At 37.5% G+C, this 24,300-nt stretch overlaps 1 protein-coding gene across 2 annotated transcripts in view; it reads right to left on the bottom strand.

Annotated features, from left to right (window-relative positions):
* The window catches only part of TOX (thymocyte selection associated high mobility group box), a 292,959-nt gene that overhangs the window by 30,523 nt on the left and 238,136 nt on the right, over window positions 1-24,300 (bottom strand). For both annotated transcript variants that reach the window (XM_004435727.3, XM_087420532.1), the window contains exons 4-5: window positions 13,782-14,063; window positions 610-840 (exon numbers count right to left, since the gene is read on the bottom strand). In XM_004435727.3, coding sequence (XP_004435784.2) covers window positions 610-840; window positions 13,782-14,063 — 513 coding nt within the window. The remainder of the gene's footprint in view (window positions 1-609; window positions 841-13,781; window positions 14,064-24,300) is intronic.

Genomic DNA, 24,300 nt, shown 5'->3' with positions numbered 1-24,300 from the left:
CTGGGCTGCATGCCGAGATGCAGGGTCTCACGTGGCCCTCCCTAAGCATGGTCCTCAGTCACGCCATGGCAATCCGCAAGAGAAAAAATAACCAGGCATCTGGTCCCATTTAGCACAGCCTAGAAATATGGTATATGTGGGATTGAATAACATACCCTGGTGGTCTGTAGGGAAAAACTAAGAGTAGAAACCCTTAAATTTGAGGTTCGTTTAGCAAAGAGGGTTTTGATGACAAAGGGTAAATAGTTAATGCTGAAGAGAGGTGTGGGCAGTTTTCAAAATACTTTTAGTATTTTTTTAGTCTTTATGATCACATTGGCAACGTTAAGGAATGATGTAATTCTGGCTGGGATATGTAAAAGTCCTTCCAAAAGTAACTACACTATATAAACTTTGAAACAAAGGAACTAACATGCTATTCGTAGAGAAGCAATAAAGAAGTATACAATTATGTGAAAGTCTCCTGAAGTCTGGGTCTGATGGCGCACATTCGAAGCCTTAGTTCTGGTATCTGAAGAATCACCCAAAGTCCTCAGAAGCCATTTCTTTAGAGTGCACACACTTTCTCCAGTCATGTTGATTCCCACTCCATTTTGCACCCTTTCTTACCTGTTTTTGCTCTTCTCCTAAACCATCCCACATTGAAGCCACAATTTTAGAGACTTCACCAAAGGTAGCATTTGGATTCTGGCCCTTGATGGCGGCCTGAGTATCACGAAAGAACAACGCGTAGGCAGACACAGGCTTCTGGGGCTCATTAGGATCCTTCTTCTTCTTCTTTTTGGGGGTTTTTGGTTTTTTCCCCATGTCAGGGGCAGGTCGCTTCTCTCCACCATTGATCTGAAATAAAAATCAATTTAGAATCATACAGGAACTAAGAAAATTTGGGGACAAATTATATTGTTGTTCTCCTTTGAGACATACGGATATACTCACCCATACACATCACACACACTGACATTCCTAAGGGACACTTGGTTTTGTTGAGATCAGCTCTGTCCAACAGAACTTTCTCTAGTGAGGGTCAAGTTCTATAATCTGCCCTTTTCATTATGGTATCCACTAGCCACATGTAACTAATAATGAGCACTTGAAATGCAACTAGCACGAATAAGAAACGAAATTTTAAATTTTATTTAATTTTAATTGCTTTAAATTTAAATAGCTACATGTGGCTAGTGGCTACCACAGCGGAGTGCATCTCTAGAAACTAGATTCTAGAATCTAGACATTTCTAGAAAAGCTGTATACTCAGTTTAAAAATAGATTCTATTTTCTCCCATTGTCCTTAAATATGAATATTTGGATAATTTTAATTGTTGTTCTGATGCAAGTGGGAAAAAACACACTGAATGTATTTAAGACATCTGCATCTGAATATTACCTTTGATATTAACTAATTGTATGTGAAGTCACTTCATCCACCTCTATAGAATGAGAGATTTTCCCTAGGATTTCTTTCTAGCTCTAAAATTATATGAATCTACATGAATACCAAGTAGTGCTGTCTCCAAAGGAATCCTCTTTCCCCATGCCTCTCCCACCACCATAAAGGGCCACAAGCATTATCTCCTGATAGAGCCGCCATTATCACAGGAGGGTCTGCACACTCACCTTCTATTGTTGTGGGGGTGGTTGCTTTTTTTTTTCTCTCTGCAAACTTAATGTAATATATATCTGATTCAGATAAATTGCTAGACAGGATAATTTGCGTAAAATAACTGGCACCATTGGAGAGGAAGCAAGATATCCGGAGAGGCCAGTGGATGTGACGTCAGAGGATCTAGACTCATGCCTTCCTTTACTATTTTTAGCTGTGCAACCTTGGGCAAATTGCGTAATTTCTCTGGGCCTCCATTTCCTCTACTGCAAACCAGTTGCAGTGTCATTTTGTGATTACTGAGATGGTACATATTTATATATGTTTAAAACTTTAAAATGATATTCAGATGCTAATTATGACACGGTAGGAACTTTAAAAAAATTTACTGGGGGCTGGCCCCGTGGCTTAGCAGTTAAGTGCGTGCACTCTGCTGCTGGCGGCCCGGGTTCAGATCCTGGGCGCGCACCGACGCCCCGCTTGTCCGGCCATGCTGAGGCCGCGTCCCACATACAGCAACTAGAAGGATGTGCAACTATGACATACAACTATCTACTGGGGCTTTGGGGAGAAAAAGGGAAAGAAAAGGAGAAAGATTGGCAATAGATGTTAGCTCAGGGCCGGTCTTCCTCAGCGAAAAAGAGGAGGATTGGCATGGATGTTAGCTCAGGGCTGATCTTCCTCACACACAAAAAAAGATTTACTGAATGAATGGAAAGAAATGACCTTAATACTAATTTGTGATGCCATAAGGTCACGGTTTAAAAGATATGTCCCAAGAACCAAAAAAGAGACAGGAATGAAGCTAAGTGAATTCTTTGGCTTTGCCTTAGCGAGAAAGATATTTAAAGGATCATCATTTTGAAATTGTTTACTGAAGCAGATTAAACAATCCCATGGGGACAGGATGCTCTGAACTGAGCTGACACGCTAACATAGATTAACACTAGAAGATAAGTTCCTAGGATGGATTTGAGATGTCACCCTGTGAAATGGCTGGTCCCCATGTAAACCTGTCAGAGGACTAGCATGCTGGGACTGAGTTGATACTGGGCAAACTGGTGTAATAGCTGTAAACTAGATATGTAGGCAAATATGACCTAGAGCAGTGATTCTCTAATATGGCTGTACATTAGAATCACCTGGGAAACTTGTAAATAACACTCCGATGCCCAGGCTTTACTCTACACTGATTAAATCAGAATGCCTCGGACTAGGAGACACCGACCTCAGTCACACCCTTAACTCTACTCCTTCAACTGGCATTTAAATACTTAAGAGACAAAACAAACAAACAAGCAAACTTTCTCTTGCCCCAAGGCTACATATAGCCATATCTTTCTTCTCTTCACAACCAAACTCCTCCAGCGGTTGTCTGTGCCCACTGTATGCAGGCCCTGCCACTCACGTCAGGGTGCCTTCTCATCTCTTAGCTCTCAATAAGGTCACCAAGGGCCCCATTGCTAAATGCAGTGGACCTTTCAGTCTTTCCTGACTTGACTTCTCACCGTGAGCGCCCTCTCTTCCCAGGGTTCCATGACATCACAGTCTCCAGGTTTACTCCTACCTTGCTGTCCTCACTGTTTCCAAAATCACTTTTAGGCTCATCCTCCTCCCCCCGGCCATTAAATGGTAGCGTTTCTGATGGTTTTTTACTGGAAACCATCTTCTCATGTGAGTTTGTACTTAGGTAATCTCCTGAGTATGCAGGGTTTCCGTTACCATTTGTGGGTGGATGACTGTCAAGTTCGTTTCCCCTGAATTTTGAACTCATTGAAACAACCGCTATTTGATGTCTCTGTTTGCAAGTCTTAAAGATACCTCAAACTCAGGCAAGTCCCTGTTCTTCATGTGTGTAGTTCTGCATATTTCTCTTCATAGCACATATCAAACTTGTAATTACAGAATAATTTATGTGTTAGATCTTCTCCTGTCCCCGAATGTAAGCATCGTGAGGGCAGGTTCACATCTGGTTTTGCTCACTAGCACTTATCATGGTTCCTGACACATAGTAAGTGCTTACCATTTGTTATAATAGTAAGAAAAACAATCACGTAAAATAATAATACAATTCAAACGATGAATGAATCAAAGCACACTGGTTTCTGTTACAGGAAATCAAGCCTCACTAATTTACTTGAGTACTTTAGCACAATAAGCAAGTATGTGGTAAGACAGAAAACAAGGATAGATTTTTAAAAAGTATTTGACATATTAACAGTAATTTCTTCAGGTTATAGGCTGAGTCTTTATAATTTTCTTCTTTATATTTTTTATAATTTCCAAATTTTGTAAACATGACCATTTTTATATTCATAATAATAAAATATTTATTAAGACAAAAATAAGGAGTCAAGAAAATCCACAATGAAGAATATTAAAAATGGAGTGATCATGATATTGGAGGTCATATTTCATCAAGGATTGGGAATATTTAGACATAGGAAACAAAGTGTAGGAAAATGAATGCTTATTGATACAGAATATTACCTGGACTCATTTTAAATTTTAATTAAAAAATTAATGATCTGACACATAGAAATCTCCATGATTGTAGATTATTATCAATCTTTTTGGAAAATAATCAAATGTCAATCATAGAGATAAATTTCCTATGATGCAATGTAAATGTACTTATTAAAAGATTTCTCAAATTATTTAAATAATTTTCCTCCTCCATTGTCCAAAATTGTCTTTGAATCACTGATGTTCATGCTCTTTCATTTTTAAATTGGTATTTGGACAGTACAGTGCAGGTTTTAGATCCACCGGATGTGTGTTGCTCTGCCCTAACAGACAGAAGGACAGCCATCCTCCCGTATTTGACAACAGGGCCCTAGTTTCTAGGGATGGACTGAGGAAGCAGGAGAACCTGTTACTGCCAGTAAGAAGCTCTATCAAGTGCATCAAAACCATAAATTATCGTTTTTGAGGCAATATATGGCAATCCTTTTAGAGAGGAAACGAAACAATTCCGTGCAACCAATCAGTTTGCCTTTCCCTATTTTCCTGGCTTGTCCTGTAGGGTTAGCCAGACGCAGTCTTGCTTAGTCTCAGAGTTTTGTTTAGCAGAAGTAAGCATTTCATGACTTCTGCCTCCCATTTTCCAGGCTCAGGAGATATCATTTAGGCGTTAATGGAGCATAACTCTGGGGCTTCAACTGTGTATCTGGTTGAGTACCTGAGAGGCACTAAGCTGTGAAGCTGGGGTGTTGTCCCCCATTATGGTCAGACTACCAGCCAGTCTCATAACATTACATCAGCTTTGTATTTGCCATGCCTGAAAGCAAGAGCATACTGATACGCCTTCCTTTTAAATACTCATGTTAACCTCAGTTTGAATTATCTGCCATGCAAGAAAACTGACATCTGAGAGGACCAATCTAAAGGATATATATAAAATATTCATTTCTCAAGTCACTGTCTTTCTTCTGGTAATTAAACTAAGCCACTAAAACTATACTCTTGGATCATAATATTCAGACCACTTATAGAATTGCCCTCATAGAATTGAACTATGATTTAAGATAATGCCCTGACTTGCACCAAAGGCTTTTATAAGAAGAAAAAACAAAAATAAACACTATGTATGAAAGATTTCCATTTTTTTAAATAACATATGCTTTGAAGGGAATCATGTATTATATTGCTTAATGTTCCTGTATAAAGACTTATCGGGTATGCATAATATCTTGGCTTTTAGGATGCACTATAATGGAATGAAAATTCCCTGTTGTGGTTTGATGTCTGATGTATCCAGGTACTTGGGCAGTGCTGTATGAAGTGTAAGGCTGTGTGCTACAGGAGTGGTGGACATTACCTCCTGATCTGTGGAGGTCTTATTTTTATTTTACATTTTCCTTGTTTTAGGGAGGGTACAGAAAGGAGCGGCTATTTTAGATTCTGTACAATGAACTGGGAATTTGTAGGGCCTAATTTCTGGAAGTAGTTTCATCATATATTTGAAAAACACATGGTCACTACTCATTTGCAAAGCTTCCCTGAAGAGAGAAATGTTGTTGTAATTTGGATCCACTTACTTGCCAGTAATGGATTGCATTTTGAAAGATACCTGGATTTTTCAACCACCAACTATTTGGAATGAACATAATGGTGATGAATATAATTGTGGTGGAAAAATTAGCTAAATGGATTTGTAATACATCCCTGGACCTTAATTTTGAGTATTGTCTGGATCCTGAATTCTTACTTAGATGCAGGAAAGCTTATAATTTTATGTCCTAATTTTCTAAGAGGCCCTGCCTTTTTCAAGTCTAGAGCAGCACCCTCTCATAGAATTTTCTGGAAAGATGAAAATGTTCTCTGTGCTGTCCAAAAGGGTAGCCACTAGCTACATGTGGCTGTAGAGCACATATGGCTAGTGCAGCTGAGGAACTGAGTTTCTTATTTATTTAATTTTAATTAGTTAAATTTAAATGTACACAGTCATACATGTCTAGTGGCTACTGTATTGGACAGTACAGCATTAGGTACTGGGCATCGTTCCAGAGGACAGTATTTCTAATGTTACTAGGGCTCTAAGACTGGAGAGTTAAATTTAATTCCGACACCATAATCTTTAGAATAGAGAAGAAACCATACAATGCAAAAATAGAAACTCCCCATGACGACAAGCACATTGAAAGCAAGGACCAGGTGCTGTTCATCTTTCCATCCTCCCAGCATCAGTGTGGTATCTTACATGCAGGGGATCATCACACAGTTCCACTCCTGTATTCTACAGCACTAGGGAAAGGCTTCGAATTACAAAGCAAAGAAAATTTGAAACACATATAAAAGTTGTATGAAAATCATAGCAACTAAAAACATGGCTGGGTTGAGGCCCTAAGTGTAATGCTGATCACTCGCAGACTTATTACACATTCAATTAAAGCACTAATGAATAAATAAACACATACATAAATACATAAATAAATATTACTCTCACATAAGCTATAAACAGATGCATGGGCTTCATATAACTTACTCGTAGACACAGAATTATTTCTAAAACCCCTAGAGGTGTCCTCAGGCTTCTGGTAATCCACCTCCTGTTATGTCTTATTGCTTAATTATAGTGATGTATTTAACTTCTTTATCACTAGAAAACAACAGTCTTTCACTTTAAAAAAGCATGTGTTAATGGTGTTGCTTACATAATACTTCTTAAGAATACAGAGTACAGGAGTTAAGACTCTCAAGGAAAGAGAATCACTGATATTGAAATGTCCCTGGAGAAGTTAGAAACGTCTATAAGCATATTTAAAATAAACTGCCGCGGTCCCAAAGCCTTTAATGGAGCTGGGAGAGCTGTTTAAAGCACACTATCTTGCAGTAATCGCTGTAGTTTAAAATAGATTTTAATCAAGCACCATCTGCATAATAGGCTGAACAAACAACACAGAACTCCACTTATAACTCTTATCATATAGAATAAATATTATAAAATCCTCACCATAGAAACAGGGCATATCACAGCACTTTTTGTGATGGTACTGTTTCTGTAAGTGAAAAATTTTGCTACTTAAATTCATTCTCTCTTTTCTTTCTAAACTATGCCATCTAAAATCCCCTTATGAGAATAAATTCAAATAAGCATGGAAAGTAAGTCATCTAGTTACTGTGAAATCAGTAAGGCTGTAATACTTCTTTCATTTTACAATCGGGTTTATTATTATCATTAATAATAACAGTACATTTAATGACTCAAAACATCAATTAAAGAAAAACGTATGTGAAATGCTAAACTTTTGAAATGATTCACAAGTGTGGGGCTTTGTATTTGTATCACAGTTTGTAAAGCCAATTCGTTTTTAAGGATCCTTGATTCTGCCAAACATAGCTGAGTATTGTTTTAGGATGAGTTTAGCAAAGACACTCAGTGGCCTTATGTAAGATAAGAAATTTGGGCTAGTAACCAGAAAAATCACTTTAAAGTGAGGAAAAGAGTTGACTGTAATAATAATAATCATCTATTAGTTATAGTTACTAATTTTGTTGGATTCACTTGGTCTTTTCTAGATTAGCCTGTCTAGGGCAATATGTTTACTTCTTACTATTTTGGATTGACGGTTTCTCCTGCCTTACAAAGAACGCACAAGCTGTTGAGACAGGGTCCTGCTGAATAAAATGCCAGGTGCCTATGTTTAGCCTCACTTTATTTTTATTCCATGAATTAATCAAGTATGCTTAATCATAGGGTATGAATCATCTAGGAACATACACACCTTGAAAATACTATAACCTAGTATAATTTAATTATTTGAATGGATTTTAGGAACAATTATTTGGAATCAGGTACTAACTGGCTGTTGGACAGAATTTATTATTTTTCCAAGAACTAGTTTGTTAGGCTCAGCCTTAACCAATGGGATCCTTTATTTTTGATAAATGAGGAGGAAATATTTTTCAATTGCTGGGGTCTAAGGAATTCCTTAAAAGTATCATACATATTATATCATGTGAAGCATTGAACAATTGCATAATAAATACAGTTCAATGTGGAAAATACCAGACTTTGAAGTCCCAATTTTAAATATTCTGTCCTATTGCTAGATAACGTGACTTGCCATTTGGTTCTATCACTGCTTGATTTCACTTAATGTTTATAGAAGAATATCTGCTTATCATTTTTACTTTATTCCAGGAATCTTCTTGCCTTCAGAGCAGTGGTAAATAAAAAGTACTTTTCTAAAGGATTATTGAATTGTTGCTCTAGTGACTTATCCTATTTGCTTTGAGAAAAAAAGTCTCTTTCTGTCCAGTATGGCAAAGCACATGCACTGCTGAATTAGTAAGAAATTAGCAAATTAGTAAGAAACTTTTTTTTTTTGGTGAGGAAGATTGTCCCTGAGGGAACATCTGTGCCAGTCTTCCTCTATTTTTTATGTGGGACACCACCACAGCATGGCTTGATGAGCGATGTGCAGGTCCCTGCCTGGGATCTGAACCTGCAAACCCCAGGCCACCGAAGCGGAGTGCGTGAATTTAACCACTATGCCACCAGGCCGGCCCCGGTAAGAAACTCTTAACAGCAAAAATTAAGTGAAAGCAGGAACCTAGAGAAGCAAGCAGAGCATGGAAGCCAACTTTCGTCTTGAAGATAGTTGTTGAACCTGGTAAAACTGAGTCAAAGACACGAGAGATAGAAGACAAAGCCCATGGCCTATTAAAGTCAGAGCAGAAAAGAACTAGACTCTCAGTGCAAGAGTGGAATAAAATGATATCCCTTGTATGTGCCCTCCTAGGATCTGCAAGGATGATACCCAAGGGAGAGGGGAAAAATATCTTCTGTGAAAATTCACAAACAGAAGCCAGCATTTGTAAGAATTTATACCCTGAAGGCATACTACTTAAGTGAGCTGAAAAACTTCAAGCCAAGAGTGGTTCTAGATTGTAATGGTCCAAGATGCTTGGCAGAAGCAAACACAAATCATCTTTAGAGGAATCCACTTTCAGGTCTAATAGAATTCTCATAAAGTTCTAATAAATATCAGCTCTCAATCCAAAAGTAGAAAAGCAAAATGAAACAAGGCACTAAAACCAAGAGCCAGCAGCAATAGCAGACAATAGAATCAGACCCCAAAAGACTTTATGTATTGAAATTAGCAAATGTTTAAAGGAATGACAGAGATTAAATATATGGACAAAGATCAAGCAACTAAAAAAAAGTCCAGATTTGAGAAAGAACCAAATAAAACTAGAAATATAAAATAATTGAAATTAAAACCTCAATTGATTGGCTTTAATTCCAGATTAGATGTAGCTCAAAAGAGAATTACAAACTGGGAAATTGATATAAATAAATTAATCAGAATGTAATACAGAGGGCAAGGAAATTGAAAACATGAAAGAAAAGCATCATGGAGGATGGAATAAAGTCTAGCGTGCATCTTATCAGAATTACAGAATGAGAAGGGAGCAAGAATAGGGTAGAGAAAATATTTGAAAAACCATAATGGCTGAAAATTTCCTGGAACTGATGAAAGATAGAAATAATTAAATTCAGGATAAATTTAAAGAAACCTACACACCTCACAATGAAGCTTCAGGACACCAAAGGCAAAAGAAGATCTTAAAATAATCAGAAGTAAAGGCAGATTACTTTCAAAGGAAAGACAGTGAGGCCATAGAATTGTCAAGAGTGATAATGAAAATCAGGACTCCATGGAGTAATGTAATATCTTCAAAATGATAGAAGAGAATCATTGTCAATCTAAAATTCTATACCTAGGAAAGGTACTTTCTAAGGTAATCATGTTCCCAACAGACCCTCGTGAAAGAAAATTTTAAAGGCATAGGGAAAATGATGTCAAAAAAATATTAAATATGTGAATAAATCTAAAGAAAAAAAGACAGTAAAAATAATAAAAATAGTGTTTCATGGAGTTTATTAAATTACAGAATTTGATCAAATTATAATTAAAACAAACAGCAATAACTGCTCCAGTATAAATTGGGAGGACGGTGTTTGGAGTTAAAGTAATCTAAGGAGGGTAAAGGTATTGATCAATGTTACACTTTTGTGCATTTGTGTGTCGGGGTAGCTACTAAATGAAGAGAAAGAGTATAAAATTTCCATGGTTAAAATGGGAAATTATGGTATTAGATAAATAAGAACAATCTTAAAGAAGGTAAGAAAGAAAAAAAACATAGAATGTATGTGGGACAGAGAAAGCAACATACTTACATGGAGAAATAAACTCAAATATTTTAGTACTTATCTTAATGTTAATGAAGCCCATTTCATTTAAAAGTAAAAGATTATCTAACTATATGCCATTTACAAGAGATACACGTAAAACTTAAGGATACCCTAAGCAGAAAAGTTGACAGTAAAAGGATGGAAAAACATATACTGTGATTCTTAGCCCATAATTTCCTTAAAGGGAAAACTGTGCGAAAAATAATACTTGTAATGCCAGATACTTTAAGTGCTTAGAGTGTCTGTTGTATCACAAGTGCAGGATTACAGGCTTAGGACCACAAACTACCCAAGTTTATATTTCTTTGATGTTTTACTGTATGTCTAGTTTATGACTTTAGGCTGTCAACACAGCTCCATAGCAATCAGAACCATGGGTAGTGTTTATAAGGCGATAATTTATTTCACTGATGTATTTACAATATTTCTCTCTGTCAAAACAAACTTATTTCATTTAATTGTTCAATTAGATAAACTGGAATTAATATGTAATTGCTTAAGAGAGCACAAAGTGTTGAGAGGGAAACTTTAAAAGCTGCTTTTTCTGGTGTGAGAATAAATATTCTTTTTCAGTTCTCTTTTTAGAAATGATTTAAATGATCTTTTTGACTTAACCCTATTTCATATTTAATTGGAGCTGTTGCATACAACATTCCACATAAATCCTGCTCACATATAAAGGAAAAATTCCAGTATAATCTCTAACTGTGATGAAGAATGCCTGAACATTTTCATCAGTGGAATTTTTTAGTCATTTAATAAATATAAGTTAAATAAATGGGTAGGAGGATTTTGAATTGGAGAGAAGGTGAAGAACAGTGTGTAGAGTTGGAATGGGAGTGTGGATTTTCCCAAGATGGAAAATGCACTTAAACTAAACATGAACTTGAGAATATTTGTATACACAAAAAGCTATTTTAACAAAGACATTCTTGAGGAATCCATTCCTAAGCCTTCACACAGAGCTGATTCAAGAATACACCTCTATACAGTATAAGTTCTACTATACGGTGCTTACACAATCGCTAGTAACGAGTTATAAATTACTCTGAGACCTGGATATTAACAGGTTGTATAGGATACTCACTGGGAAAGTTTCACACCAGCCTGAAAGCTTATAATATACAAATTCATGTCTCAGCAAAATTATAAGAAATGGACCTTGTGGGTCAATACGAAATGGCAGAATCTGTGAATGTTAAGTCTATGAATTTCTGGTTTCTACTCAGTCTTCTACTCATATAAGTTGAAGAGTATGGAATATGCTATTGTAAGTAAGAATAATCCTGCACAAAATTTACTGTCAGAAGACGCTACTAATTTTGTATTAATTTCCTGAAATGTCAACAATGAATACTGATAAAGATATTGATCTTTACTATAAGCAGAACATTAATTTTTTCCCTTGCAATATTGTACATATCACCTATGTTTAGGAAATTAACTTGAATTATCCATGCATAATCCAATATCTAAATCACTGGCCACAAACAAATTCTTGGTGTTCACATTTAGGTCCAGGTACTCATTGGCTGTTAGATACCATTAGAATAATACACATTTTCTTAAAAACATTACTTTGCCCTCTAAACGATCAGCTAAAGGTCAGACTTTCACTAGCCCAATAAATTATTTATATAATATGAATTAGACTCCTCCTGCCTTTTCACCTTACTTCATGACAAACTGGCTCACTGACAACAGGGAGAGACCGTGAGGGTGGAGGGGATCAGGATGGGCGATGATGTTTAGTTATGTAGCTGTTCTAAAATGTACTCAGGATTTGTTTTAATCAGGGATGGTAAGACAGCAGACATGGATGTGGTTGTTATGAAGGAAGAAGTTTTTAATACTCACAGATTCCTAGAAACAGGAGGCATGGCATGCCATGGAGGGTCGGTCGGGAGGCAGAGAGGGGGAGAAGGCAGAGCATGGCCCAGAGCCTTTATTGGTTTTCAAGGGAAGAAATAGGTGAGGCAGGGTAGGTATGTTGAGTAAGGTTAGGATTGGATAGTTGGAACAATTTCAGTGGGCTCCAGGCTATAGGGGTGGTCCCTGGTTGTCTGGTACCTGGCCCTGGAGTGACTTAGGGCAGGGGGAATATTGGGTTGGTGTGTGAGTTTGATAAAGGAGATGGTTGGGGATGTGGGTTCTGGATTGGCTGGTTTGTGTATTAAAGGTGTGCTCAGAGGGGAGTCATTTGCTATCTTTAGGAATTAGCTAGGCCTAGAAAGGGTAGTCTTTCCAAGATCAAGACCCCAAATGCCAGAGCGTCAAGAATACTGAAAATAATAAAACTATAGTCAATACCACAGCCTTGTATTTGTCATCAGGCTAAATAATCTATGAGTCACTATTTACCTAGATCTTTGGAAAATTAGTGTAGCTATTGGAAAGTTAACCAGATAGATCAGAAACCCACTGTGTTGCCTTTGGGAGCATGTTGACAGTTTAATTTCTCAAAAACAAAATTCTGGCAAAAGCAAAAAGAAAACACAGGGTTGACTCAGTGACAATCCATTAGTAAGATTTAAAAAACAAGGAAGAGCAACATAAAGTGCTCATGTAACTTTATATCACACAGAAAGTACTCAGTAACCACACGAGTGTTTGCACAGTAACTGGGCACAAGAGTCTTTCTCACCAGGACAAATATGGAAGATGCCTGACTGATAATCAAGGCAAAAAACACATTACTTTAGTGTTTTCAAGTGCAAGTGCACTTGGTTTTGATGCAGTCATCTGAAAAAGCCTTGAATACTAAAGAACTACCTAACTCTGCAGCTAATTTTCCAGTCTAAGGATATTTAAGACCCATCTTGCTATACAGGTAACTTAAAAGAATGGTGCTAGTGGTGACACAGACCGACAGGCAGCCATATTGGCTTGGGGTTGATAAAAGGTAAGCAACGAAACACCCAGGCTTCTGCTTCTGGAAAGGCGTCAGCTAATACCCCTGGTCCTTGCTTTCCTCATCCTCAATATGAAATGGTTGGTCAGATGATCTCACAGGTTCCATCTAACCCTAACCTACACACACACACACACACACACACACACACACACACACAGCCATAATGTATCCATGAGATGTTGCCTTCTTAAAAGAAAATGGTGAAACTAAAATAGTTTTTTTGAATGAGTGGTGCATTAAGCTCGACTTTGGATGTTGAGTTCTACAAGACTTTTCTCTCTTACTATGCAGACCCTATATTTTGTGGATGCAACCTACTTTTATGCTTAATACATCTGTATTTAAAGGATTTATTAGGGACTTAAAAGTGTAATTGGACAAGCAGATGGTTTAATCCATTCGGTTTGTAACCTCATGCTTTGTGAGAAAGTACGCCCCCCACCAAAGCTTCCCATTTGGATGATATAAACTTGCATCCACCACAGGTCAAGGAAGGTGACAAAGAAGACTATTCTTTAGGCAACAAGCATTTCCTATAGGGCCTAAAAATAACCTATTCGTACCTTAGAGGTATCATCTCCTTCATCTTCATGCACTGAACTGGATGGTGAGGGAGTTGCAGACTTGCTTCCAGGTGGAGATGGTGAGTTGTGGGGGACACTGCTTCCCCCCATATTCAAGCCAAGCTGAGCGCTCAGCTGTGACTGGTTGATGGTGGTCAGTTGGCCATGCTGCATCATTCCTGGCTGCTGCCTGATGTCTGCAGGCTGGCCCCTGGGTCTCATGGCTGCCATCTGAGGATGGGAGCTATATTGAGTCCCTTCTGGGTTCCGTATATCTTGCATCTACAAAAAAAAATGGAAAGGAATAATTTTTGAAAACATGTTTCAGGAAAAAATTTTTTAAGAATTCTGTAGGATGTCCTGCTGAACTACACACACTTCCACCTACCACCTTCTCCCCAGAGTAGAATAACCCTAACAGCATATATTACCTTAAAGGTACTGTTACCAAAAGAACAGAATTTGTGAATTCAGTCAACATCACATTTCATTACTCAAGACCTGACTAATTATATTTACAGTCCTTCCATACTAATGAAATGCAAACATATATCATTAATAGATTTATATGGTGTAAGTTTCAAACTATTGATGCTTATCAGAGTGTCAAAATTATACAATTATTAGTAATTACAGCAATCACAGCAATTCATGAAATCTTATTTCTTTTATTCTGATCATTTAAGAAAGGTTTTGGGAGTTAAGTGTACCATGTTTCTCAGTTTAGTTCTACATTGGCTAGTATTGGCCGAAATGATCTACTAACTTCCAGACTCAGAACACTTACAGGCTGGTATTAACCAATTGATTAATTGACTATTGAAATGATTTGACTGCACAGTCAGATTTGAAAGTAAAGCTCCAAAGTTGCAAGGTCACCATATTAATCCATTATGCTATCTGGGTCACTGCTTTTTAGCCTTAATGAGACTCACTCTTGTAATTCAAGCAATGAATTTCGTCTCTGCAAGGATTAGAATTAAAAGCATTGGAGGATGAAGCTCTTAACGTATCTAGAGGTCAAATGTGTTGTATAAGAGGAGTATGGTGGATTTCACTTAATGTTTCCCTGGCATTTTCAAACTTAAAATAGTGGGGAATACTTTGTGGTGCTTATAGAAGCAGCTTGGTTGTTTCACTCCGAGGGGGCTTGGGGAATTCATGCTGGTAGAGGATTTATAAAACAAGAGAGAACAAATTAAAAAATGGAAAAAAGAAGGGCCGTGACGTGATATACGATTAATGTTACATTTTGGAACTGAAAAATAAAGTTAATAATGTTATCGTTCTCTGTTTCATTAAAAAAAAAATCCCACATGGTGTCAGAATGCCTAGTAATGATCTGTCAGCAAATGTTATTGTGACATGGAAACACAGCAAAGGTCAATTAAGTAACTTAGTCATAGGCTTTTTTTTTTTCTTTTGGTAATAAAATCATTTTCTACTAATGCTTTCTAGTCATTTTACCAACCTAGTCAGATCCTTTTGAAACGGAAGTTGGGACTGAAGAGGTGTCTGCCTATAGTCTCTGTATTAGGTTTACCGTCTCCACCAGGAGGTCTCTTATTAGTCAATATCACCCCTGAAGACCTTCCCTCTTGCTACACAGCTTCATCTCCAGACTCAGTTCTAGGTATCCTAGATTCTGGCTCTTCTTGGTGAAGGCTTAGGCTGGCCCTGTGGTTTTGTACCTGCTGCTTTCCTGGTCAACATTTTCCTATAACATTTTTTCCCCATAATTTAATCAGCATTCATCCAATCATTCAAAAGTAGCTCATCCTTCTCCTTTTTATGACATCCCTCATTAAGCAGTTATTACTATTCAATGAAACGTGTTGGAGCTGCAAAGGCCCTTGGTGACACTTTCTTAGTCTACAGAAGAGGAAACTTAGGGGCAGGCCACAGTACAAGCTTGTCGAACGCCTGTTGAATAAATATATAAATCAACACAAATGAATAAATGAGTGAATAAAGCCCAGAGAGGTTAAATGACTTCCCCAAACCACAGAGTTGGAGTTAAAATCTGCATCTCTCAGTTCCCGTGTTTGATACTTCCTACTGCATTAAGCAGCTGATTCAACATTTTACAGACCTCGTAGACAGAGTTGTAGCTAATTAAAGATAATCAAAAACACCTTGTCAAATGTTGTCTACCCAAACAGATTGTTTTTATCTGGTCCATTCATGTTCCCTCCACTCACATTTACTAAAATAGTTTTTGTTCCTTCTTAGGTGTTTACATAACTTCTATAATCTGATCTTTCTTATGAAATAATATTAGCTTTCATAGATACCCTTAAAGTTGTGCACTGACATAAAAACCAGGACCAACTTTGGAAAATATACATAAGAGGCAGTATGTACTAAGTCTCTTTTCAGGCCTATTCGCTAATGTTCTGAAGTCCCATTGTGTTTTTTCTTAGACTCTTAGCACATAGAACAGCTCTCTCATTGTGGGCAAAGAGTTACGGATGCCCATAATGGGCACTGTCCTACACAGGGAAGCACCCCTCCCAACCCTGCACCACAAGAATCACTCATGTGCATGTTCAAACACATATGTTTGTAGGAGGCCACATTTTTACAGCCCCGTAAGTTAGAAATGTTTACTAGCAAAATCATACTTTAATAAATTATCTTTCCAAAAGTATTCAACTAACTGATATCTTTATTTCTCCTTCACATAAATCCCAAGTTACAAAGCATTAACAGTTTGTAACCTATCTGTTTGGGGCGCACTTCTTCTTCTCATTCTTTTAGAAACATCGTGGTTTTACCATGGTATCACAGAGGCTGACTTTTAAATTGACTTACATACAGAGTTTCCAGATTTATGACTACAACCAAGGGTCTTCAAAGGCCTAAAGCTATCTCACTTGATAGCACCTATCTCTCCCACCATTTTGTAACATTTTTGATTGTTTTCTCATGTTAATTAGTTTTGGGGGTAGATCTCTGAGTACTATAATTTGCATTCCCACCTTTGTACTGTTAGAAGAAAAAGGGAGGCATGGCTAAAGAGGAGTGAAGAATCAATTTGGGTCGGGATAATGAAGTACTCAACAGGGTACCTCTTTTTCAACACACTCATTATTAGTTCAAAATATCGTGTCGCCAAATGGTGTTAGGCCAGGCAGACAGCGGCTTTAACACTGAATCAGAGAACAATTTTCCCTGTGTGTAGGGTGGCAAGCACAAATTAGAGAGCATCCTTATCTCTCTAGCCCTCAGATGCACTTACAAATCATCAGATCTTAACACCCATGGTGACATTTCTGAATTAGGAGGAGTACTTCCATTTTACCTTGCTTTCATAGGAGTCAGTTCAGTACTAATCACTGCCTTGTGTATAGTATGGGGAAAATTAAACTGGATGGAGTCTGATTACTGAAAAATAAGAATAATTAGTTAGCTCATGAAACTAAGCAAATGTCTTGATTACTGTTCCCTTCTAGAAAGATATTGATTGACTACAGGTCTTAATGTCAAACATAACACCTTAACTTGCAAAATAATATTTCCTGTTAATCTCCAATATTTTTAACTTACTCTGAATAATTCACTTAAGTCATGCTTAATAACAACTGCTGTTTTCTCTGGTTCTTCTCCACTCCTTCATGACTTCTCTTTTTCCTACAAAGTTAGGGATAGGAACATCCCTAAATGATTCCCCAACATTCTGTTTCTGAGTCGCATTTCTTCAGCCCAGCTAAGATATATCACGGTTTTGTTAATGGGGAATGTTCTAAATGAAAATGTAGAGATCTGACCAAAATTCCAGGTCTAACTCTGCAGCTGGTTGCTAGACTCACTACTTGGACATGACTCCTTCTAGAAACATGAACAAAGTTTTCTTTCTCAAACCTATCTGGTACCATATGTCCAATTTCTGTTGATGACATCTTCATCCTCCCTGTCACCTCTACTCCAAATGTTCTAGTAATTTTTGATTCTTTCCTTTTCTATCAAACTCCTGTGAGTTCCATTGAGTCTACCCCAAAATACCCCTTCTATCTGCCCTTCCTTTCATTCCCACTCATGTATTTTAGGTTCATTACCTCTTCACTTGCAATAGCAAAAAAAAAAATCTCTTCACATCCACCCTGAAGAGTACTGCAAAATTAATGTTCATGAGCCATAAGCTCAAAAACTTCCCAATGATATCTGCCCACCAAATTAAATCCAAACTCTTCAGCGTGCCATTAAAGGATCCAGATAAACCTTATTCCCTATACTGTCCTTCACACATTTTATGGCTCAGCCAAACCCAGATAATTGCTGTTCTTTACCTATGTCTCTCTCTCTGGAACATGTGTCTTTGTTTATGCTACTCTTTCAGCATTCATTTTCTGAGCATTTGCTGTCTGATATTTTAAAGAACAGTTAAAAAAAACCATTCTTTGCTCAGTGATTTGTGGTTTGCACAGGACTTTTACCTAGCAAGCCTTATAATTCCCCTTTGAGGCAGCCCTGTAGGAACAGCTGTTTTGCACAAGTTTATTGAGGGTGGAAGAGGTTAAATGATCTCAGATTTCTCTACCAACAAAGATTAAAACAGAAATGAAATAGCTTATTTTACATACTTGTGTTCTTTTCAAAATTCCACGATGCCATTACCATATTCACATATCCAAACCCTAAAAATATTAGGGTCAAGTTTAAAAGTCAGCTCATCTGCAAAGCTTCCAGAACCTTCTTATTCTGAACTGCCGAAGCATTTTGTTTGCCCTTTATTTATGGGAAAACAATTTTAAATTTCTTAGCCTAATGTGTATGCATCTTCTAGACAGTGATTTTGATTAGTACATCACTCATGGATTTTTCAATCCTTTCTGAGATCTCTTTTAGTTAAATTAGGTATTCTAAATATTCAAAAAATATTTGCTGAGTCAGTATATAAATGAAGAAATGAATACTACAAACATAACCTGACTTTAACCAGTTTGATGATTTTTCATTTTCCTGTGACATTTAACATTAGTCACAAGAGGAAGAGAAAATTTGAATAATGTCTATTTCCCTTTGTGGCAGAAACCTCAAGCTGTACCCTTCGAGACTCATTATACTTTTGTCGTGGGGGACAGGCCTCCAGTATTTAACTGTCTAGCCAAGAAGCTAGCTAATGGAGGGCGTTTCCTAGCTTCCTTTGCAGCTATGTATGGCCAAGTAACCATGTTTTGGCTAATGGAATGTAAGTGAAAGTGTTGTGTGGTGCTTCCAGGAAATCTCCTTAAAGGGAAGGGCTCACCTTCCTTTGTTCTTTTCTGCTGGCAAAAATGTGTATGTGATGATTAGAGCTCAGGAAAATATCTTGGACCAAGAGGCAGCACCCTTAGGGCACTGGAGACACAAGAAAGAAGGAGCCAAAATGTCCTTCCTTCAGCTCCTTGTCATATCCTCATCATGGAGCCACCAGACCCCGGACAATCTACTTACTGTGAGAGTCTTTAATGTGAAAGGGTGTAATTGTCTATATGTCTATCTTTTTTGGGTCACTGACATTTTGAGTTTCCTGTTATATGCAGCTGAACTTTATCCTAACTGACACACCCTAATAGATTATAAATTCAAAACAGCAGGGATAGAATCTATTTTGTTTACCACTGTAGCCCTAGTATCTAGCACAGATCTTGGCACACAGTAGGTTCAACACATATTTCTTGAATTACTCTGAACAGATGTTTAGGCATTTAGTACATTTAGGACTGATGACGCTGGCTTCATATAAATAGTATTACAAATCCTTGATCTTTTGGGAACTCCATTTGCTAAATTCTCAGGACTCAAATGTCTCAAAGGTACTTTCTAATTTGTATATTCTCATGTTGTTCATTTTAAGCCGAGTGAACTTCCTTTTTCCTTGGCTGAAAGTCCTGCATGTCGTTGGCATTTTAGTTTTGAATGACTCTTAATATTTATCTCTCCATTGGGGAAACTCAATCCATTGAAAATGGGCACTAGATTTCCTTAAATTTTGCGGACTGCCGTTGAGGACTAATATTATTCTATAATTATGGGAGTTAAAAAAAATCAATTAAAATAATGGAGGAGGATTATGATGATGAAGAGAAAATTTCAACTGAGTTCCTTCAAAACTTTTTTTCCAATTAATGGAAAGCAAAAGCTGAGTTAAAATCTATTAGGAAACCAAAGCAGGTACCACGTATTTTCCCTCATGACCCGCCTTGAAATCCATGGCTTGATGCCAATACCACACTCCTTGCACCCTTTGCCCAATTACTTACAGTGTAAGACCTCCAAGTGGAGGAGAGTGTTCAAGTGGCAAACTTCGTGTACACTATTTTATACATATTTCAACACGTGTTTGCACTTTATTTTCTTTGAAAGGGAAAAGAAAAAAAAATCCAGCTTGCTCACCTCAGATTATTATTTAAAAAAATGAGTAACATTTTGGTGTAACTGCAACACCAAAAAAAGAAAAAAAATCCTCAGAACAACATCAGTTGTATTAGTGACTAAACAGTGTCCAAATTGCACACTTGAATGGCACTAGAACAAATGTAGGCCTGTGTTCAGTGTTTAAAGCTGTGTGTGTGTCACAATCCTTCCAGAGTCTGTTTTCTTCTTTCAGAATCAGCATCCTTCCCAGTCCAACAAGCGAGCCTTGAAAGCTATCATTATCTCTGCCTCTAGCAGACAATCCATATCAAAACAGTTGTACACATAAAACCCTAACGACGTCCTGGCTCTCTCTGCTCTGATCCAGCTGTTTGAGTGAACAGCAGTTGGTGAACAGAGCCTGGAACATGGGGAGCCCCGAGGCCGTATTTGCTAATGTGGCTTACCAGCTGCTGCTTTCTGTGGTCTTTGCAGGCGAGGCCTGGAAGCTTGCCAGTTCCAGCAGGAACAAGAGAACGTGAGGAATCTCTGAAGCCTTTCCATTTACCCCTGTCTGTCAGCATTTGACACCCTTCGCTGTTGAGTGCCTTCCCCAGGGCTACAAGGAGACCCTGCTGGCTCAGGCTGTGACAAGTGCTTACTCTCGGCCCCTTTTATACACACTATCAAACACTTACCATCCTTAGCATCTAAAGAAAAACTTCTGAGCCTGGCTCTTGGTAGTCCATCCAGCCTGGCATGATTAATCAGGCCAGGAAGGCTAAGCAGTTCCATTTTTCTTAGGAAAAATGCACTCTACGAGGCTATGAGAAGAATGTAAATGTTGATATTATTTAAGTCTCCAATTTGATTACATATTTTTGCCAGGGATTCAATTAATATGTAAATGTATACACCAGAACAAATGCGTGGGTAAATTTAATAATCAAATTTTATTTATTATTTTCCTAAATGCATTTCCAAGAGAGAGCTAAATTATTTGTTGTCCAAACAAATTAAATAAATCATTTCTACCTGATGTCCTTGTGTGATCTATTTATTATTTAAAAATGTGTACTTTAAATAAACTTTAACATTTTTGCTATTAGACATCTGATTTTGAATACTGATAATTAACGTCAAAAGAGAGGAAATCTGGAAAATACATATGCATAGCATATGCTATATTTTTAAGGATTAGGAAAAAGGGGTTTCAAAAGAAAGGTTGGAGATTTTCATGAAAATGTATTTTTATCCTGAGTATTTGGTCAGAATAACTTGATTTCAACTCTAAAGTTCCAAACACAAAATTGTTTTTGAATTTAACGTTTGGAATCTACTTTGCATCCAAAAGACAATATGAACAAATAAGTTTCAGACTTCTTTATAATACACTAAAATGCACTATTTGTAGTTTAGTTAGGATAGTCTTTATAAAACTAATTATTACAAGAAAGCAAGAACTCTGGAGCACAATTCATTAGACATTTGCCAAATGGACAGACAGAGCACTCTCTGGAGCTACCATCCTTAGGGAAAATTAAAATCAGCTGAAAAAACAAACGCTCATGCCCACATGAACTCCCATAATGCCTGACCATCCTCCTCCCTCAAACTGGGGTCTCTCCCTCATTGTGGCCCGTCTCATGAATGGTCACAAATGGGACCCTTATTACTCAAGGGATTTTGATGTGTTAGAGGAAAACATCACTGAAAATTTTAAAAGTCATGGCTAAAAATTACACTGGCTAAAGATAATTTCACCAATTTTTAGTTTAATTAATTAAATTTCTGTATACTCTCCCAGGGGTGACCCAAAGATCAGATGCTGAAGAGTAGGAAGCCCCAGAGGGAGGCAGAACCCCCACCTCTCAATGTCCTCAGTGTCTTGCCAGGTCCTGCCCTTCTTGATGGAACTCGACTTCTATTTCTGTCACATCCCTTAGATCCAGAAAGAAGCACCTTAGTTGCCCTAGTGTATGCATCTGGATTTATTTTTATGAACATCTGAAAAAGCAATTTTATTGGATTTCTGTTTCTTCCTTTTTCTAGACGAGAGGTAGTGTGCTATAGTCGGGGGAACTCCGCTCATGACATCAACAGGCTGGCTCTGATTCTAAAGAGTTGTCTTACTTTTAAGTTATTTGACCCTCATTTTCCACCTCCGGAAAATACGGATACGTTTTTCAACAACGAATATTTATTGAGTCCTACTCTGTGCCAGGCACTGCTCTGGCTACCAGGGAAAAAACAGTGAGCAAGCACACTGGAATCCCTGCTCTTATGTGAAACAGACAATATGATGATTAAGTTTTAGATGTAGTTCGTTTGATAGTGATAAGTTTTAAAGCGACAAATATGAGAGGAATGTACTGATTTTAAATGCTTGCTTTAAAGTGCTATCAGGAGGATTAACTAGGATAAAGACTAGGAAGATGTTTGCAAATGTAAACTTATTTTTGTGGTTGTTGCTCATACATATTACCTTTTGCTGAAGATGTGGATGTTTATCTTTTGTTATCATCCCTGAGCCACTTTCCCTGACTAGCTCTAGTTCCCAGGGAGCCACCAACGTGGTTGTGACCAAGCATTCTGGGAGCCAAAAGCCTGCATCTGTGGAGACCTTCTCTGGGATAAGCTGGGCAGCTTATGTCACAGAGCACAGGGTTTCACTGTGAGAAAGCAAACAGCCCAGATCAAGGTTGAACTTATAACCCAGATTTTACTAGCTCCTTGATCAAGGCTAATAGGCTAACTGGTAGATACAAAGTTCAAAAAAAAGTTTGATGCATAAAAAGGTATTCCAGTTCACAGTATACCATTCTCTCCCATAAACTGTGTACATATAATCTCTCCTTTGGATCATGATCACGACCAGAAGGTTATGGGGTATAGTGATGCCTTTTAACCACACAGTTGGAAAGATGTTTTTTACTCAAATTGAGGCACCCCATCTCTGATTGCTTCATACCAACACTATTTATCTCCTGCTGTTAGATTGTTAAACTATCAACATCAGTATTACCAAGCTTGACACTGTGCTTCAGCATGCCGTTGAAAGGGCTCCTCTGCCCAGCTCGAATAAAGAACACGCAAATGTACAACAGGCAAGCTTGACTCTTAGCTGACAAGGAGCATCTCTCATAATTCCAATTAATGGCAGGACATAAAGGCTCACAGACTAAAAGCTCTGTCTTATCTAAAAAGGTTTGAGGGACCATCTGGTCTACCCTCTGGTTCCCAAAACATCTGAATTACCATTTCCTACAAAATTGTACACCTCTGGTAATAGGAGTCTATGAGTCTGCTCTAGGTCTACCTGTGATTACAGCCAATGAAGCCCTTTATTTGTATAAGTTGTGCCTTTTGCATCTGCACTACAAAGTGTAGGCAGTGCTTTGTTCATGGGGCTATCATCTCATATTAAAGTGTATTAAAACATGCTAATGTCTGTTCACATCTCCTCTGCTTTGATGTGCCCAGAGAGGGGACTGAATAATGTGCTTATTTTCAGAACACTTTCAAAGGATTGTGTGCACTGAAACAAAAAGAAGGGATTGGAAGAATTGACTATAAGAAAATTGGGAAATGCTACGAGATACGCCCTATGGGAGTTGTGGTTTACCTACCACAACTAGCTCTGTATATTTATTGCATCACAAGTCAGCTGAAGTGGTTCTTTATACTATATTTAAACCTGAAAATTTAACTGAATTTCATAGTTTCCACTGGAATGTTAATGGGATGCTAGTAAAATGGAGATGTCAAGTGGAATATTGACTTCTTACCATCAGTTCAGAAAAGTGATATTTGAGTTCATTTAGAGGCTCTTAAATCATTAGATACACATGACATTCACTTAAAAGTACATCTCAAGAAGTAAAATTAAAACCTTGTATTCTGCTTGGGCCAGATAGCTTCCCTGTGCAGGATATGGTAAGTTCCCAAATTACTGGGGACACGAAGAAAAGTACAATTTTAAATTAGTATTTTATTATGGAAATCTTCCAATAATCCCTTTAATAATATATTATAAAACATTAAAATAGCATGAAGGAATAAGATAGGAAAAGGCTGGAAATCCTTTCCTATTGAGTATAGTATTAATAATTTGGTAAAATCAGTCTAGGAAAATTACAATGTCTTTCAGTTCCTTTAAAGTGTCTGACTCTGTAAGTGA

The sequence above is a fragment of the Ceratotherium simum genome, chromosome 31 (genome assembly GCF_057802395.1).
Source record: "Ceratotherium simum simum isolate JZ-2026a chromosome 31, ASM5780239v1, whole genome shotgun sequence".
NCBI lineage: Eukaryota > Metazoa > Chordata > Mammalia > Perissodactyla > Rhinocerotidae > Ceratotherium > Ceratotherium simum.
This window is presented reverse-complemented; position numbering and strand designations above follow the sequence as displayed.